Source organism: Entelurus aequoreus, linkage group LG15 (assembly GCF_033978785.1).
Source record: "Entelurus aequoreus isolate RoL-2023_Sb linkage group LG15, RoL_Eaeq_v1.1, whole genome shotgun sequence".
NCBI lineage: Eukaryota > Metazoa > Chordata > Actinopteri > Syngnathiformes > Syngnathidae > Entelurus > Entelurus aequoreus.
In genome coordinates this window covers 2,974,162-2,994,311 of record NC_084745.1, presented here as the reverse complement: position 1 = coordinate 2,994,311, position 20,150 = coordinate 2,974,162, and the positions used below count along the sequence as shown (strand labels likewise).

The 20,150-nt window shown below is 40.5% G+C and overlaps 1 protein-coding gene across 1 annotated transcript in view; it reads left to right on the top strand.

The window, feature by feature from the left end:
• The first annotated feature begins 2,764 nt into the window (after positions 1 to 2,764).
• Positions 2,765 to 20,150, top strand: part of LOC133629694 (partitioning defective 3 homolog) — a 799,726-nt gene continuing 782,340 nt past the window's right edge. Inside the window, exon 1 of the mRNA XM_062020594.1 lies at positions 2,765 to 3,108. Within this exon, the coding sequence (XP_061876578.1) occupies positions 2,989 to 3,108 (120 nt within the window). The 5' untranslated portion in view covers positions 2,765 to 2,988. The remainder of the gene's footprint in view (positions 3,109 to 20,150) is intronic.

Genomic DNA, 20,150 nt, shown 5'->3' with positions numbered 1-20,150 from the left:
GCTGGCTCATTGGATTCCACACTCTCTCCTTTTTCTATTGTGAATCACGGATTTGTATTTTAAACCACCTCGGATACTATATCCTCTTGAAAATGAGAGTCGAGCACGCGAAATGGACATTTAAAGTGACTTTTATCTCCAAGACAATACATCGGTGACACACTTAGCTACTGAGCTAACGTGATAGCATCGTTCTCAAATGAAGATAGAAACAAAATAAATAAACCCCTGACTGGAAGGATAGACAGAAGACCAAAAATACTATTAAACCATGTACATGTAACTACACGGTTAAAAATTCTCAGCCTGGTAAGGCTTAACAATGCTGTTGCTAACGACGCTAAGGCTAATTTAGCAACTTAGCAACCGGACCTCACAGAACTATGATAAAACATTAGCGCTCCACCTACGCCAGCCAGCCCTCATCTTCCCATCAACAGCCGTGCTCACCTGCGTTCCAGCGATCCACGGTGCGACAAAGGACTTCATCCGTGGGTTTGGCGGCAAGCATCTGCGAGGCGTAGTAAGTAGTCCTTGTTGTGTTGCTGTAAGTATTGTACTTAGCCGCTAAGACACCGATCGATCCCACCTACAACGTTCTTCTTTGCAGCCTCCATTGTTCATCAAACAAATTGCAAAAGATTCACCAACACAGATGTCCAGAATACTGTGGAATTTTGTCGAAGAAAACAGAGCTTTGTGTATTGTGTCCAATAGGGCCCAAACACTTCCGTGCATTTTGTGACGTCACGCGCATAAATCATATCCAAAGGAGATTTTCAACCGGAAGTGTGGCGGGAATTTTAAAATGTCACTTTATAAGTTAACCCGGCCGTATTGGCATGTGTTTCAATGTTAAGATTTCATCATTGATATATAAACTATCAGACTGCGTGGTCGCTAGTAGTGGCTTTCAGTAGGCCTTTAAGTTTTTCTCTTCTTTTTTCCGGTTGAATTTTGAATTTTAAAGAGTCGAAATTGAAGATAAACTATGTTTCAAAATTTAATTGTCATTTTTTTCATGTTTTCTCCTCTTTTAAACCATTCAATTAAGTGTAAATATCATTAATTATTAATAATAACATAGAGTTAAAGGTAAATTGAGCAAATTGGCTATTTCTGGCAATTTATTAAAGTGTGTATCAAACTGGTAGCTAGGGATGATGTTTGATAAGGAATTATCGAGTTGGAGCCTATTATCGAATCCTCTTATCGAACCGATTCCTTATCGATTCTTTTATCGAGTCCAGATAAGTTGTTGTATATGGAAAAAACACACAATATTTGGTTTAACAAAAGCTCACTTTTATTATATAATAAAAAAATAAAATCTAATAAATAAATAAATATTGACTGTTACCCACCTAAAAAAATAAAATAAAATAAATAAATATTGACTGTTGTTACCCAAAGTATATTAAGTGGGATTTTTCAGAGAAACAAATATATACAGTAACACAAAAACAAGCTGTCTCTGTGATCACTATAGGTGTATAAATAATAATATAGTGTTAAATAAAATCAGTCCCTTGGGCACAAAACTGAAAATAATACAGCTCTCCAAAAAGTGCACTTCTGCTGCTATTGGAACATAACTGTTTGTTATGATGCTTTGACATTTTTGCACTTTATTTCTTTATTGAAAGAAAATTCTATGAAGAGAAAAGTTCTTTGCAAATGTGGTTACAATGCTAAAAAATGAAAAGTTAAAGCTAAAAAAAGAAATACACTTTATTGAGTTAACATTATTTCTTTATAGGGGGAAAAATGTTATGAGCGAGAGAATATAACAACTACACTACCCAGCATGCAACGGGAGTTACGAGCATGCGCGGTAGCCCCGAAAAGTGTTGCATGTCGCCACGCTGTGAAAGTAAACGTCAAGAACTCAGCCAACACGCCTCGTCTGCATTATTTATAATTAGACAGACAACACATCTACAGTGTGATTTTGTAACGTTTATAAGGAAAGAAAAACAAAAGTTCAAAAAGGGAGATGTGTTGTATATATATGTATGTGCTGCAGTGTTGTATATATATGTATGTGCTGCAGTTGCTTTAAGAACGTTGCGACAGCTGCCGTAAAGGACGTGCGTTGCTAGCCTGGTTGCTATGTTTCCGGTTGGTCGTAAAAGTGTTGGTCATGTGTTTTACCCTGCTCAAATCTCTCAGTAAAGTTATTCGATGGATGATAGCTTTTGTTTTGAACTTTATTACACCTTGGAGCGCTTTTTCCCGTCCATTGTTTTCCTGCTTTCGTTATCTGCGCCTAATGACTGAGCTACGTGACGCCATTTCTTGTGATGTCCCACGGAGCATTTCTGGTCGGGACGGGATTCGAATAAAGAATCAACTCTTTTCCTTTACTATAGTGGTCTCGATAACGGGTACCGGTTCTCATAGGATTCGAGTCCGAGGACTCGGTTCTTTTCTTATCAAACAACCGGGAAAACCGGTTTCGAGTATCATCCCTACTGGTAGCCCTTCGCATTAATCAGTACCCAAGAAGTAGCTCTTGGTTTCAAAAAGGTTGCTGACCCCTGATATATACTCTCTAAACACTCCCCACAGGACTTCCAGAGGGACACGGTCGAATGCCTTCTCCAAGTTCACAAAGCACATGTAGATTAAATTGAAATACTTGTAATATTTATATGAATCTGGTGGAAAAAGCAGACCTTCGTGTGTTCGTCCCTGAATTGCCAATGTTGGCAGGTGGGCGAAGGTGGCGGCCATTTGTCAAAAAGGCGCCATTTACGGTGAAGACGCGGCGTCTCCTACCTGCGAGGAAACATTCCTGCTGCCTGCCGCAACATGTGGACGCCCTCGCCGCGTCACGTCAGCTGGGAGCCCGCTGGGAAGTTTCTCTCAAGTGAGTCACCAGCAGGAGGACGACACCACCCAGTCTCTCTCGCTCTCTCTGGATATACAACACTTTGTGACGCCATGATGACTTAAATCTTCTCCACTTTTTCCAAACATTCGGCCATGAAAGTCACCGTGTGCTTCGGGCGCACGAAGGTGGTGGTGCCGTGCGGGGATGGAGACATTACCGTGAGCAGCCTGGTGGCCCAAGCCGCCATGAGGTACAAAAGAGCCATCGCCAAGGTAAGAAGCGCCGCTAGTGTCACTTCTCGCTCCGGGGCGGGGGAGGGAGGGCGGACTTCCTGCCTGAGCCAAGCCGCGATATGGCGCTTCTTTTCGGGCGAAGAGAGCGCGGGACAGCGGCGGTGTGCGTGGAGGTTACTTCCCGGTTAAACGAGGAGATAACTTTGCACGTTGGAGACACTTTTGTTCACAAATGTGTCTTGTTTGAAACGAGACAAATGGTGGGAGTATAATATATGTTTGTTATTAAGTTATTAAAAGACGTGCTCGGTGTTTGTGTGCAGGTGTGATAATATCAAACTATTAATATCATGGATTAAACTGTTAATGTCATGGATTAAACTGTTAATATCATGTATGAAACTATTCATTTCATGGATTAAATTATTAATATCATGGATGAAACTATTATTATCATGGAGTAAACTATTAATATCATGGATGAAACTATTAATATCATGGAGTAAACTATTAATAGCATGGATTACACTATTAATATCATGCATTACACTATTAATATCATGGATGAAACTATTAATATGGATTAAACTATTAATATCATGGATTAAACTATTATTATCATGAATGAAACTATTAATATCATGGATGAAACTATTAATATCATGGATGAAACTATTAATATCATGGATGAAACTTAATATCATGGATGACAATATCATGGGTGGAACTATTGATATCATGAATTAAACTATTTATATCATCGGTGAAACTATTAATATCATGGATTACACAATCAATATCATTGATGAAACTATTAATATCATGAATGAAACTATTAATATCATGGGTGAAACTATTAATATCATGGATTACACAATTAATATCATGTATGAAACTATTAATATCATGAATGAAACTATTAATAGCACGGATTACACTATTAATAGCATGGATTAAACTATTAATATCATGGATTACACTATTAATATCATGCATTACACTATTAATATCATGGATGAAACTATTAATATGGATTAAACTATTAATATCATGGATTAAACTATTATTATCATGAATGAAACTATTAATATCATGGGTGAAACTATTAATATCATGGATTACACTATTAATATCATGGATGAAACTATTAATATCATGAATGAAACTATTAATATGGATTAAACTATTGATATCATGGATTAAACTATTATTATCATGGATGAAACTATTAATATCATGAATGAAACCATTAATATCATGGATGAAACTATTAATATCATGAATGAAACTATTAATATCATGAATGAAACTATTAATAGCATGGATGGAACTATTAATTACATGGATTACACTATTAATATCATGGATTACACTATTAATATCGTGGATGAAATTTAATATCATGGATGAAACTATTAATATGGATTACACTATTAATATCATGGATTAAACTATTAATATGGATTAAACTATTAATATCATGGATGAAACTATTAATATGGATGAAACTATTAATATCATGGATGAAAGTATTAATATCATGGATTACACTATTAATATCATGGATGAAACTATTAATATCATGGATTACACTATTAATATCATGGAATAAACTATTAATATCATGAATGAAACTATTAATATCATGGATTACACTATTAATATCATGTATAAAACTATTAATAGCATGGATTACACTATTAATAGCATGGATGAAAAACTATTATCATGGATGAAACTATTAATAGCATGGATGAAACTATTTATTGCATGGATTACACTATTAATATCATGGATTACACTATTAATATCATGGATTAAACTATTAATATGGATTAAACTATTAATATCATGGATTCAACTATTAATATCATGAATACACTATTAATATCATCGATTAAACTATTAATATAATCGATTAAACTATTAATAGCATGGATTACACTATTCATATCCTGGATGAAATTATTCATATAATGGATGAAATTATTCACATCATGGATGAAACTATTCATATCGTGGATTGCACTATTAATATCATCGATTGAACTATTAATATCATGGATTACACTATTAATAGCATGGATTACACTATTCATATCATGGATGAAACTATTCATATCATGGATAAAATTATTAATATCATGGATTACACTATTACTATAATGGATTACAATATTACTATCATGGATTAAACTATTAATATCATCGATTAAACTATTAATATCATGGATTAAACTATTACTCCACATGTCTCAATAATACCATGCATTTCAACTTTATTATGCATAGTATTAGGGGTTAGAGTTCAGGATTTTTGCTGAAAACTATATGTATCACTAAGTTCTTTTTACATATCGGTCAGTATCGATAATTGTTATTTTTATGACCTGTGGAAAATATGGACCAGGAGAAAAATACATTAACTGGAAACGTTTTTATTTCAAATGTAACCTTCCTCTGATTATAATACATATTAGCTATCACGGCAAAAAGGAGAACAATTGTCAACGATACCAATAGTTTGGTACCGGTACCAAAGTGTATTTCGATACATTTAGGTACTTTTCTAAATAAAGGGGACCCCAAGAAATGGCATTATTGTTTTTATTTTAACAAAAAATAAAATTAGGGCACATGAAACATATGTTTATTGTTGTAATTTAGTCCTTAAATAAAATAGTGAACATACTAGACAACTTGTCTTTTAGTAGTAAGTAAACAAATAAAGACTCTTAATTAGTCTGCAGTAACATATTGTGTCATTTATCTACTTATTATTTTGTCAACATTATGAAGGACAAACTGTAAAAATTAATTATTAATCCACTTGTTCATTTACTGTTAATATCTGCTTATTTTCTGTTCTAACATGTTCTATCTACACTTCTGTTAAAATGTAATAATCACTTATTCTTCTCTTCTTTGATACTTTACATTAGTTTTGGATGATACCACACATTTAGGTATCGGTTTGATACTAAGTAGTTACATGATCATACATTGGTCGTATTCAAAGTCCTCATGTGTCCAGGGACATATTTACTGACTTTATAAACATAATTTTAATTTAAAAAAAAGGAAAACATATTTTGTGACAGTAAACAATATCAATGTTATCATAGTAGTATCGACTAGATACGCTCCTGTACTTGGTATCATTACAGTGGATGTCAGGTGTAGATCCACCCATGGCATTTGTTTACATTGTGACGCCAGTGAGCTATTGTATCCTCCTACGGTGTGTAGTGAAGCATGTTTAGCTATTCCTCGTCCTCCAGTGATAATGCTACTTGTAAGAAACTTACTTTATTTGTCGCCATTGAAGGGGGACCGGTACTTTTTAGAGGCAGTATAGTACCGAATATGATTCATTAGTATCACGGTACTATACTAATACCGGTAGACCGTACAACCCTATTGTCAACACAAGCATGGAAAACAACGTAAACACAATTCTGAAATCACACACACTTAATTTGAAATAAAGGTGCAAAAATAAGGAATATGTAAGAAATGCTTAATAATGTGTAACAAAATAGTGGTAATCGGTAATTCCGATTTTTTCTTGCCCAAATGCGATCTGTATCTGATTTTTTTCATGTCAATGTAAACCAGAGCTGGGCAAATATTTTGACTCGGGAGCCACATTGAGAGAAAAGTGTGTGTTGGGGGCCAAAGTGTATGTGTGTATAAATGATATATACACATTTAGCTGTAAAAACCTGCTGAACAGTATGCTCCCGATTTTTCAGGAACACTACAGTGTTTCCCACACATTCATTTATTTGTGGCGGCCCGCCACGAAAGAATTACGTCCGCCACAAATTAAAAAAATTAATAAATAAATTGTCCTGTCCAGCTTCTCAGGCAAATCATATAGTTGATGTAGATGCCCATATAGGCTGTTCAGATTTACTTTACAAAAGAGAAGTGTAGGATACTTCTCTTGTTGCCTTATTTGTATTTGACCACTACTGTTTTCTGTTTATTTGTTACTGACTGTGGCAGGACACCTCTGCCTTTGTTTCACTTTATGTTGCTGGTAAATAATATGGTTGTAGTAGTAGGCTAAAGTAAATTTATTTAGTATGCACTAATTAAAGGGGCAGAGCTTTAAGAGACATTTTAGCTTTTATATTTTATAAGATATATTTTTTGTAAGAACCACAATTAATAAATATATTTCAGTGAATAACTCATTGTTCAAATCTGTATATAAATATGTACATAAAGTGTTGTAATTATATTGTAAAATGGATGGATGGATGGACGTTTAAAACAAAACTGTTATTATTAATTAGTAAGTATACATTTTTTGAGCCTTTTAGAGAAAATCATATCATTGTAGTAAATTATGCAAATTACTCGATTATGTCATGGTGACCACGCCCATAGCCACGCCCATAGCCACGCCCCCACTGCCACAGGTATCTTGGCAGCTTATGGGAAAGTCACAACGGAATGGAATTTTACAGTTTTTTACTGAATGGCACACCCGACATGTACATTAAAATAAAGAATGTGGGATTTACAATACTAGCTATGAACAATAAAACACTGAATATTAACAACATATGAACATATTTTACTTCTCAGACCAGCTCCTCCATAGTTGTGCATCTTTTACAATCAAGCAAAACACAACACAAATGTAAAAAAAACAGCAAAAGCTGAATGCAAAGTGTAATAAACACCTACAATATGATATATTATCACGTCAAAATCGGCTTCCGCATCTGTTCCTGACACACAAACCCCGCCCACTCTGCTATGTTCCCGGTCTGAGCTGCCGTGACGTAGATTACCGTAATAACTTCTATAACACCCAAAAGCGCAGAATCCGACCATTGAAATCAATGTTTCCCATAAACTGCCAGGATACCTGTGGCGGCGGGGGCGTGGCTATGGGCGTGGTCACCATGACATCATCGATTAATTTGCATAATTTACTACAATGATATGATTTTCTCTAAAAAGGCTCAACACATGTATACTTACTAATTAATAATAACAGTTTTGTTTTAAACGTCCATCCATCCATCCATCCATCCATCCATCCATCCATCCATCCATCCATCCATCCATCCATCCATCCATCCATCCATCCATCCATCCATCCATCCATCTATTTTGCAATATAATTACAACACTTTATGTACATATTTATATACAGATTTGAACAATAGTAGTGGTGGTAGATAGACACAAAGCTTCATCAAACATCTGATCCACTGAACAAAGAGCTCCAAAAATCTTGAACTTTAGACTGCCATCAGTTTTACTCCCTACACTTAACCATGTGTTTCCTACTGCCTGCAGACTTTGCACCCTTTGTTATATACACATGTTGTGTTTCTAATATAAATACAGTTAATAAAGTCAAATACAAATAAGGCAACAAGAGAAGTATCCTACACTTCTCTTTTGTAAAGTAAATCTGAACAGCCGATATGGGCATCTACATCAACTATATGATTTGCCTGAGAAGCTGGACAGGACAAAAATAAATAAATAAATAAAATAAAATAAAATAAAATAAAAAATTATTTGTGGCGGACGTAATTCTTTCGTGGCGGGCCGCCACAAATAAATTAATGTGTGGGAAACACTGGAAATACTTTCTATAGTTCAAGAGTTACGGTCATTTAAAAACAGCACTGCACATCATAATGGCAAATACAGTTTTGATGTTAAAGGTCTTAAAAAAATGATGTAGAAAGTCTGGCAGGCCAGATTGAAAATCATAACGGGCCGTATTTTGTCCAGGTCTGATGTAAACTGTGCAATTCTGAGTTTCATATGTGGATATAAATCTGGGGCCGTACTTATCAAGCTTCTTAGAGTGCCATTTTACACTTAAGTCCTGAGAATTTGCGAAATTTAGTCCTACTCTCAAACTTAAGAATAAAAGCTTTTTATCAGCGTTCTTAAGTCTAAGAATCACTCCTACTCTCCACGATATTTAAGAGACCTTCAGAGGTGTCTTAAGTGGTTAGGAGTTGCCAGCAGGGGATGGCACTGAGGCGAGAGAGACGTGCGCGAACGTTCAGGGAACGGAACAATGTTTTTGTTTTTTTTGATGACGAGCAGCTGATCAAACGGTATCGTTTAGACAGAGCGGGTATTATTTTTGTCACAGATTTAATACTTTTCGATTCCTTGTTGATTTCTGCATGTGTCTGCAGTGGGCTAGTATATATAGAGCCACCCACACCAGTTTCAAATTAGTTGCCTAATTAATGAATTGGAAAGAAAATGTTATGACAGTAGCGTATGTGTGTGGCCGTGAGGTGAGTGACGTCAGTGAGTGTGTGGGCGATAGAAGAGAGGGAGCGGTAGCGTGAGTGCCGGCGGGGACTAGTTTATTTTGTATTATTTTGTAGTTTATTGTCAAAATATACACTCCCATTGTCCACTTAAATATTTCCAAGATATTTCTTTATTCTTAGACAAGGGATTCCCTTCCGTGATTGGTAATTTCTATGGACACAGAAATGACGTCACCTAAAATTCCGTTTACGGCACATAGTAATGTCGTAATTCAGCTCTGAGTGTGACACTTAAGATTCAGTCCTACACTTCGCTGAAAGTGTGAGTAAGACGCTTGATAACTAACTTTTAAGTGCAGCTTTCAGCAAAGAATTTATTTACTCTTAAGTCAACTCTTAGCAGACTTCTTAGGAGTAATTCTAAGAAGCTTGATAAGTACGGCCCCTGATATGTATGCCATGCAACTGCAGTGTGAATGCTCCGCTCGCATTCATTTGACCGGAATGTCTGTTTCCAAATAAATATTTGACAAGTGAGCAGGGAACCGGCGAATGTTTTTAAGAACCCAGGTCAATGTTTCACCACTCATGTCTCTTCTTCTGAGCAGACGTGGAAGCAAATGTGCCACAAGCCTTGCGAGAGCCAAAATGCATTACTTCCTTCTTCTACACGCAACAATTCACTTCTGAAAATGTTGACTTGAATTGCCCAAAGTCCTTGAAAGTGCCAGGAATGAGACGGACTGGAATGAAAGCCGTGTTTACTTGCGTAAGCAATCAATCAATCAATCAATGTTTATTTATATAGCCCTAAATCACAAGTGTCTCAAAGGGCTGTACAAGCCACAACGACATCCTCGGTACAGAGCCCACATACGGGCAAGGAAAACTCATCCCAGTGGGACGTGTATTTAAAAAAAAATAAAAATATATTTTTTTACATAAATAAATACAATCATGTGTGACTGTATCCCTGCAGACTGTATTGATCTATATCGATATATAATGTATATATTGTGTTTTTTATGTTGATTTCATTAAAAAAATAAAAATAAAAACCTTTTTTTTTTTTTTTTTTTTTTTTTTAAATTGCTTGTGCGGCCCGGTGGTTGGAGACCACTGGGCTAGAGTATACAAATGAGTTTTAAAATGGGACTTAAATGCTTCTACTGAGGTAGCATCTCTAACTTTTACCGGGAGGGCATTCCATAGTATTGGAGCCCCAATAGAAAACGCTCTATAGCCCGTAGACTTTTTTTTGGGCTCTGGGAATCACTAATAAGCCGGAGTTCTTTGAACGCAGATTTCTTGTCATGCAGCACGTGTGACATCATGTCCGCACGCAGGTCAGATTGTGTTACATTAGACGTCGCATTTTTTGTAATGTAGACAACTACACAAAAAGATCGGATTGGACAAAAAAAAAATCTGAATTTGACATCCGATCCTGCAGTGTGAACATAGCCTTAAAGAAACAGGAGATACGTTTTCTAGTGTGTTGCTGTTGTTGTTGCACATTAAGCCAGGATGAGGAGATGAAGTCTTAAACAAAAGTCTTGATTAAAACTGTTAGCGCCATCCTTTGACCCTCGGCCTTCGACTCCTACAACACCATGATAACACCGTATGTTGAAGCACATTACGTCTGACTATGGTATCGGGACTGCACTGACAATCCATCAAGCGGTGCGGCTTCGTAGCTTAGTAAAGTCATACTAAAACATTTTAACACATTTTAAGGCGCCAAGTGTAATGTTCTATATCAGGGGTCACCAACGCGGTGCCCGCGGGCACCAGGTAGCCCATAAGGACCAGACGAGTAGCCCGCTGGCCTGTTCTAAAAATAGCTCAAATAGCAGCACTTACCAGTGAGCTGCCTCTATTTTTTAAATTGTATTTATTTACTAGCAAGCTGGTCTCGCTTTGCTCGACATTTTTAATTCTAAGAGAGACAAAACTCAAATAGAATTTGAAAATCCAAGAAAATATTTTAAAGACTTGTTTAAATAAATTCATTAATTTTTTTACTTTGCTTCTTATAACTTTCAGAAAGACAATTTTAGAGAAAAAATACAACCTTAAAAATGATTTTAGGATTTTTAAACACATATACTTTTTTACCTTTTAAATTCCTTCCTCTTCTTTCCTGACAATTTAAATCAATGTTCAAGTAATTTTTTTTTTTATTGTAAAGAATAATAAATACATTTTAATTTAATTCTTCATTTTAGCTTCTGTTTTTTCGACGAAGAATATGTGTGAAATATTTCTTCAAACTTATTATGATTAAAATTCAAAAAAAATATTCTGGCAAATCCAGAAAATCTGTAGAATCAAATTTAAATCTTATTTCAAAGTCTTTTGAATTTCTTTTAAAATTTTGGTTCTGGAAAATCTAGAAGAAATAATGATTTGTCTTTGTTAGAAATATAGCTTGGTCCATCCATCCATCCATCCATTTTCTACCGCTTAGTCCCTTTGGGGTCACGGGGGCGCCGAAGCCTATCTCAGCTACAATCGGGCGGAAGGCGGGGTACACCCTGGACAAGTCGCCACCTCATCGCTTGGTCCAATTTGTTATATATTCTAACAAAGTGTAGATTGGATTTTAACCTATTTAAAACATGTCATCAAAATTCTAAAATTAATCTTAATAAAAAAAAATTACTAATGATGTTCCATAAATTCTTTTTTAAAAATTTTTCAAAAATATTCAAATTAGCTAGTTTTTTATCTTCTTTTTTTCGGTTGAATTTTGAATTTTAAAGAGTCGAAACTGAAGATAAACTATGTTTCAAAATGTAATAGTCATTTTTTTCGTGTTTTCTCCTCTTTTAAACCATTCAATTAAGAGCTGTCCGATAAACAGATGGGGAGGACTGTCATGAAACAACTCACGGACGGCCTGGCAAGGATCGACCAGAGCCAACTCCCTGGAAAGTACAAGGTCTGGTGCTACCAGTTCATACTCTACAGGAGGGTGATGTGGCCTCTGAAAATGAGCGAGATCCCCTCATCTGCCGTGAGTAAGATGGATGGAAAAGCCAACTCATTCATCAGAAAGTGGCTGGGACTACCACGGTGCCTTTCAGAAACGGGCCTCTTTGGGAAGAACGCACTGCAGCTGCCACTGCAGTCTATCAGTCTGGGCTATATGCAGGAGAAGTCCAGGCTGGTCCTCGAACTAAGAGAGTCCACTGACCAGTCAGTAAGGAACGCCAATGCCAAGGTTCCCACTGGCCGAAAGTGGAAAGCCCAAACTGAGGTTGACCGAGCTGTCAGTAGGCTGCATCACCAAGAGCTCATGGGCAGAGTCCAGGCAGGAAGAGCAGGGCTAGGATGGGGAGAAGCGCCTCGGTTCTGGTCTAAGGCCAACCGCAAGGAGAGGAAGGAGATGGTGGTGGCGGAGGTGACGAGGATGGAGGAAGAGCGCTAAGATCAAGGCCGTGTCGCAGGGCCGACAAGGAAGGTGGACAACCTGGGAGGGAGTGGTCAACCGGAACATCAGCTGGTCCGACCTGTGGAAGATTCCACAGGCAAGGATCAGCTTCCTTATTCGTTCAACCTGCGACACGCTTCCCTGTCCTCGTAACCTTCACCAATGGTTCGGGAACGAGGAATGCTGCTCACTCTGCAATGCTCCCAACGCAAGCCTCCAGCACATCTTGTCGGGCTGCAAGACCGCACTCTCTCAGGGGCGCTATAGATGGCGCCACGACCAGGTCCTGAGGAAACTAGCGGAGGTGCTGGAGGGGTGTCGACAGGGCAGCAAAGAATCACCACCAGCAGAGAACCATACCAGCTTTGTCACGGAAGGGGGGGGTCAAAGATACATCAGGCCAAGAGAGACAGCAGCAAGGCCCTTTTCCCCAGACCAGGAGTGGGACATGAGGGTTGACCTCAATAGGCAGCTCCGGTTCCCCACGGAGATCACCACTACATCTCTCCGCCCGGATATTGTAGTGTGGTCCAGCAAGGCAAGAGTGGTGCACCTTATTGAGCTGACCGTACCATCGGAGGAGGGGATCGAGGCCGCCTTTGAGCGCAAGAAGGCCAAGTACTCGGAGCTGGCTGCTGAGTGCCGGGAGGCTGGCTGGAAGACAACCATCTACCCAGTAGAAGTTGGCTGCCGAGGCTACGTGGGGCTGTCAACCACACGCCTTTTGAGGGACGTAGGAGTGACTGGAAGAAAGCTGAGAAAGGCCATAAAAGATCTGGCAGAGGAGGCCGAGAAAGGCAGCTTTTGGCTCTGGCTGAGGAGGAAGGACAGGAGCTGGGGAAAGAACAACTAACCCCGATAACAGCCGCAGGGGGTAACAGCTATCAGCTGCAGGGGGTGACAGGGAGACGTCCCTGTCACTGCTCCGCCACCAGGAGACGTTCCAGGATTAAAGGAGTGAAACGTTGGTGAATGGTGGTTCCTGGCTGATGACCCTGCAGCTGACCCGTGGGCACTGGAGGAGGTGCGACAGGCAGCAATGCCAAGCAGGAAATACTACCTACCTGTTCATTAACTGAAGTTCTGGAAACCCCAGTGACTACTGTGAACAGGGCAGTTGGAGTCCAGGGAAGACTGGAGGACAGCCAGGAAAGACTGGATGGCAGCAGGGAAAGACCGCACCGGGAGTGGACGGCTAGTTACCCAACCCACTGGTCTCTCGCAAGAGGGACACCCACCTTAACTACGAAGAAATCAAGGAAAAAACAACCCGCAGGCCCTCCGAGAGGCGGGATGAAAGATGGGCCTAACATGACGGACCACACGGTAACGACGATGGCAACGGAAACGGATAACGAGAACATCAGAACTCCAGTTAATGAGGAGAAGATCCTCCGAAAGTGTGCTTGCGGATGGGAAAAGGTGACCACGTACAGGGGACTGCGAATCCACCAGGGGAAAGCAAAGTGTGGTCAGAGAGGCCAACAGCAACCTTGCACCGCGGCAGCGGGTGAGACAAGAGGGACCAGAAGCCAGGTAGAAAACCACAGTGCTAACGGACCCAATGTTGCTGAAAGCACAGATGGCACAGAGGAAGAAAGCCCCTCGGTGGAGGATGAGCCCCCACGTGAGCACCAAGACCCAATCTCTACCATCTCACACAGAACAGAGCCACAAGCAGAGACCAAGAAACCAGCAAGAAGGAACAAGCTCAAATGGCCAAAGGCAAATGAAGCAGAGGCATGGCGTACTTTGGATACAGACCTGACCAAGATCCTGGAGGAAAGGTTGCATGGAGGTGCCGAAGCTAAGCTTAACCTGTTTGGGGACATTATATACCAGACCTGCAAAGACAGGTTTGGTGAAATTATCTCCAAGCAGAGGACTGCCCCAAGGGAAATGGGGAGGAGGGAAAAGGAGATCGCCGAGCTTGTGCGAAGACGCCGACAACTCCGCAAGAACTGGAGGAAGGCAACCCAGCCAGAGAAAGAAGGTCTGAAAGTCCTGTGGGAGGAGGTCAGGCAAAGGCTATCCAGGCTCCGCAGAGCTGAACGCATCCGCAAGCGTAGCAAACGGAAGCAGAAAGAGCGAGCCAGCTTCTTCAAGGATCCCTTCAAGCACGCCAGACAACTGCTGGAGGAGAAAAAGTCCGGGAAGCTCGAAACCACCAGGGAGCAAATGGAACAGCACGTCAAAAGGCAGTACAGTGATCCGCTAATAAACGTCCCATTAGGAACACCAGGGTACGTGCCCCGGCCTGCGCCACCGACAGCTGAATTTAACATCATGCCCCCCAAGCTCAGCGAAGTTAGGCAAACCGTGAAGAAGGCAAGGTCCTCATCAGCACCAGGCCCCAATGGAGTTCCCTACAAGCTCTATAAGAACTGCCCCAAGGTACTTGAACTGCTCTGGTATCTAATGAGAACTGCCTGGAAAAAGCAACTCATTCCAGCGGAGTGGCAAAGGGCTGTAGCGGTATTCATCCCGAAGGAAGAAAACTCCAAAAATATCGGCCAATTCAGAAACATCGCCCTGCTGAACGTAGAAGGAAAAATCTTCTTCTCAGTGCTGGCCAGAAGGATGACCACCTACCTGCTAGAGAATTGCTACATCGACACCAACTGCCAGAAAGCAGGAGTTCCAGGTTTCCCAGGATGCGTAGAGCACTCTACGATGATCTGGGACCAGATCCAGAAGGCCAAGCGGGAGAAGACCGACCTGCATGTCATCTGGCTCGATCTCGCCAACGCGTACGGATCGGTCCCACACCAGCTGATCAACTACGCCTTGGAGTTCTTCCACATGCCACCCTGCATCAAGAACCTGGTAGCGCTTTACTTCAGCGATCTGCAGATGTGCTTTGCCCTCCAGGACTTCACCACCGGGTGGCAGCATCTAGAAGTGGGAATTGCAATGGGGTGTGCCATTTCTCCAATCTTGTTCGTGGCAGCCTTTGAGATAATCCTCATCGGAGCAAGGCAAATGGTTGGAGGAATCAAAACACCATCTGGTCAGAGGTTACCCCCATTGAGGAGCTATATGGACGATGTCACCAGCCTCCTTCAGACAGCAGCATGTACATCTCGACTGCTGAAAAGGGTGGATGAGTTGACATCATGGGCCAGAATGAAGATCAAACCCTCCAAATCCCGTAGCCTGTCACTCAGAAGGGGAGTCAGAAACGACAACACCATCTTTGTCGTCGGGGGAGAGAAAATCCCCCTCCTGTCTGAGCAACCCATCAAAAGCCTGGGGAGGCAGTACACTGCAGAGCTGTCCGATAAACAGATGGGGAGGACTGTCATGAAACAACTCACGGACGGCCTGGCAAGGATCGACCAGAGCCAACTCCCTGGAAAGTACAAGGTCTGGTGCTACCAGTTCATACTCTACAGGAGGGTGATGTGGCCTCTGAAAATGAGCGAGATCCCCTCATCTGCCGTGAGTAAGATGGATGGAAAAGCCAACTCATTCATCAGAAAGTGGCTGGGACTACCACGGTGCCTTTCAGAAACGGGCCTCTTTGGGAAGAACGCACTGCAGCTGCCACTGCAGTCTATCAGTCTGGGCTATATGCAGGAGAAGTCCAGGCTGGTCCTCGAACTAAGAGAGTCCACTGACCAGTCAGTAAGGAACGCCAATGCCAAGGTTCCCACTGGCCGAAAGTGGAAAGCCCAAACTGAGGTTGACCGAGCTGTCAGTAGGCTGCATCACCAAGAGCTCATGGGCAGAGTCCAGGCAGGAAGAGCAGGGCTAGGATGGGGAGAAGCGCCTCGGTTCTGGTCTAAGGCCAACCGCAAGGAGAGGAAGGAGATGGTGGTGGCGGAGGTGACGAGGATGGAGGAAGAGCGCTATAAGATCAAGGCCGTGTCGCAGGGCCGACAAGGAAGGTGGACAACCTGGGAGGGAGTGGTCAACCGGAACATCAGCTGGTCCGACCTGTGGAAGATTCCACAGGCAAGGATCAGCTTCCTTATTCGTTCAACCTGCGACACGCTTCCCTGTCCTCGTAACCTTCACCAATGGTTCGGGAACGAGGAATGCTGCTCACTCTGCAATGCTCCCAACGCAAGCCTCCAGCACATCTTGTCGGGCTGCAAGACCGCACTCTCTCAGGGGCGCTATAGATGGCGCCACGACCAGGTCCTGAGGAAACTAGCGGAGGTGCTGGAGGGGTGTCGACAGGGCAGCAAAGAATCACCACCAGCAGAGAACCATACCAGCTTTGTCACGGAAGGGGGGGGTCAAAGATACATCAGGCCAAGAGAGACAGCAGCAAGGCCCTTTTCCCCAGACCAGGAGTGGGACATGAGGGTTGACCTCAATAGGCAGCTCCGGTTCCCCACGGAGATCACCACTACATCTCTCCGCCCGGATATTGTAGTGTGGTCCAGCAAGGCAAGAGTGGTGCACCTTATTGAGCTGACCGTACCATCGGAGGAGGGGATCGAGGCCGCCTTTGAGCGCAAGAAGGCCAAGTACTCGGAGCTGGCTGCTGAGTGCCGGGAGGCTGGCTGGAAGACAACCATCTACCCAGTAGAAGTTGGCTGCCGAGGCTACGTGGGGCTGTCAACCACACGCCTTTTGAGGGACGTAGGAGTGACTGGAAGAAAGCTGAGAAAGGCCATAAAAGATCTGGCAGAGGAGGCCGAGAAAGGCAGCTTTTGGCTCTGGCTGAGGAGGAAGGACAGGAGCTGGGGAAAGAACAACTAACCCCGATAACAGCCGCAGGGGGTAACAGCTATCAGCTGCAGGGGGTGACAGGGAGACGTCCCTGTCACTGCTCCGCCACCAGGAGACGTTCCAGGATTAAAGGAGTGAAACGTTGGTGAATGGTGGTTCCTGGCTGATGACCCTGCAGCTGACCCGTGGGCACTGGAGGAGGTGCGACAGGCAGCAATGCCAAGCAGGAAATACTACCTACCTGTTCATTAACAGTGTAAATATCATTAATTATTAATAATAACATAGAGTTAAAGGTAAATTGAGCAAATTGGCTATTTCTGGCAATTTATTTAAGTGTGTATCAAACTGGTAGCCCTTCCCATTAATCACTACCCAAGAAGTAGCTCTTGCTTTCAAAAAGGTTGGTGACCCCTGTTCTATATCCTCAATGAAACATCACTGTTTTGGGCTTGCTTGCTAACCTCTGCTTCTAGCGTCATTTATTGAACAGGGGGCGTTACTTGCAGTTTTTGATTGATTGAGGAGTTTATTGACAGCTTAAAGAATTGAATCCATGTAATGCTTTAAAAAGGCAAATGGATGGCACAAAAAGCCAAAAGACTTGTTTCCATTGTGGTCCATTAGATATTTAATTTACAGTCCACATGATCTCTTATGTGTGACTGCCATCTACTGGTCACACTTACTACGCCATCTACCAAATAAAATGACTGCGAGGTCGGTAAGCACAACTAGAATTAACACGTACATAAGGTTATCAGGCGCACTGTCGGATTTTGAGAAAATTAAAGGATTTTAAGTGCACCTTATAGTCCGATAAATAAGTTATATTCGCATATTTAAATTTCCGAGCACTCCATGCTGTCTGTATTTTTATTCTATTTAAAAAAAAAAAAAGTTAGTCATTGAATAATTAATCAAAGCAACAAAATATAAATCAACAGTTTTTCTTTGATTTAATAAATTTAAATAGATTTAATAGTTTGATCTTTGTAGCCCTGTTTTATACCGTATTTAAATAAATAATAAAAAAACAAATATATTTTTAGTTTCGACTGTCCACCCGGGTCATAGCTACACATATGAATTATCTAATTTCTCTGTCTGTGAGACTGCTTTAATTGATTGATTGAAACTTTTATTAGTAGATTGCACAGTACAGTACATATTCCGTACCATTGACCACTAAAAGGTAACACCCGAATAAGTTTTTCAACTTGTCCACGTAAATCAATTCATGGTATAGTCCTAGACGTGCCTTTGGACAACAATTCTTATGCTTGTTTGGTGTATTTTTATTTTCAAGACTTGGTGGTTTTGAGGTAACATTAGTATTCAGTTACATTTAACACCGTCTCTGTACTGTTCTTCATTCCGTCTTTTAAAGCGATTGAAAAGAATACACATGTTCAAGTCACTCGTCAGCCGCATGTTTTTAGCAGATTAGCCAAACGTTTGATCTGTGTGACTTTTTTTTAATCAATAGTTCCTGTTTTTGGCATCAATTGCGCTTCAAGTTTTGTTGGTTTAGCTGCCATTTGCTGAACTGGGGCGAAACATTATTCTAGCCCCAGTGGTACGTTTAAGCAGGGAAGTTTGCTCATATAAGTTTTAATTTCGTTAAATCTGTTATTTTGCACAAAAAAGGGACTGCAGAACAGTTTCTTACTAATACTGTTTTGAATGTAAACCGTGATTGTAAACCGCACTTTGAAAAACACAAGGACTTGTGATGCTACACATTTACTGGAGACGCAAGCTAGCGTGCTAATTGCTAGCAAGATTAAATGCTTGTTCCTGGGAAGTGAATTGGTCACTTATTTTGCCTTATGACAAAAACACCTTTTCAAACTAAAATGGATGTAGATAAACATATTTTAACAGTAGTATGTCTCTTAATGTTTCTTCTGCCAAGTACATTGTCTATTTTTTTTTTTTTACAATAAACGTGGTTAGAACGATTTAGTATGTGCTGTGTTTCCCACACATTCATTTATTTGTGGCGGCCCGCCACGAAAGAATTACGTACGCCACAAATTTAAAAAAATAAAATAAAATAAAATAAAATAAAAAAATTAAAATCATTTTAAAAAATTTTTTTTTTGGTCCTGTCCAGCTTCTCAGGCAAATCATATAGTTGATGTAGATGCCCATATCGGCTGTTCAGATTTACTTTACAAAAGAGAAGTGTAGGATACTTCTCTTGTTGCCTTATTTGTATTTGACTTTATTAACTGTATTTATATTAGAAACACAACATGTGTATATAACAAAGGGTGCAAAGTCTGCAGGCAGTAGGAAACACATGGTTAAGTGTAGGGAGTAAAACTGATGGCAGTCTAAAGTTCAAGATTTTTGGAGCTCTTTGTTCAGTGGATCAGATGTTTGATGAAGCTTTGTGTCTATCTACCACCACTACTGTTTTCTGTTTATTTGTTACTGACTGTGGCAGGACACCTCTGCCTCTGTTTCACTTTATGTTGCTGGTAAATAATATGGTTGTAGTAGTAGGCTAAAGTTAAATTATTTAGTATGCACTATTTAAAGGGGCAGAGCTTTATGAGACATTTTAGCTTTTATATTTTTATAAGATATATTTTTTGTAAGAACCACAATTAATAAATATATTTCAGTGAATAACTTATTGTTCAAATCTGTATATAAATATGTACATAAAGTGTTGT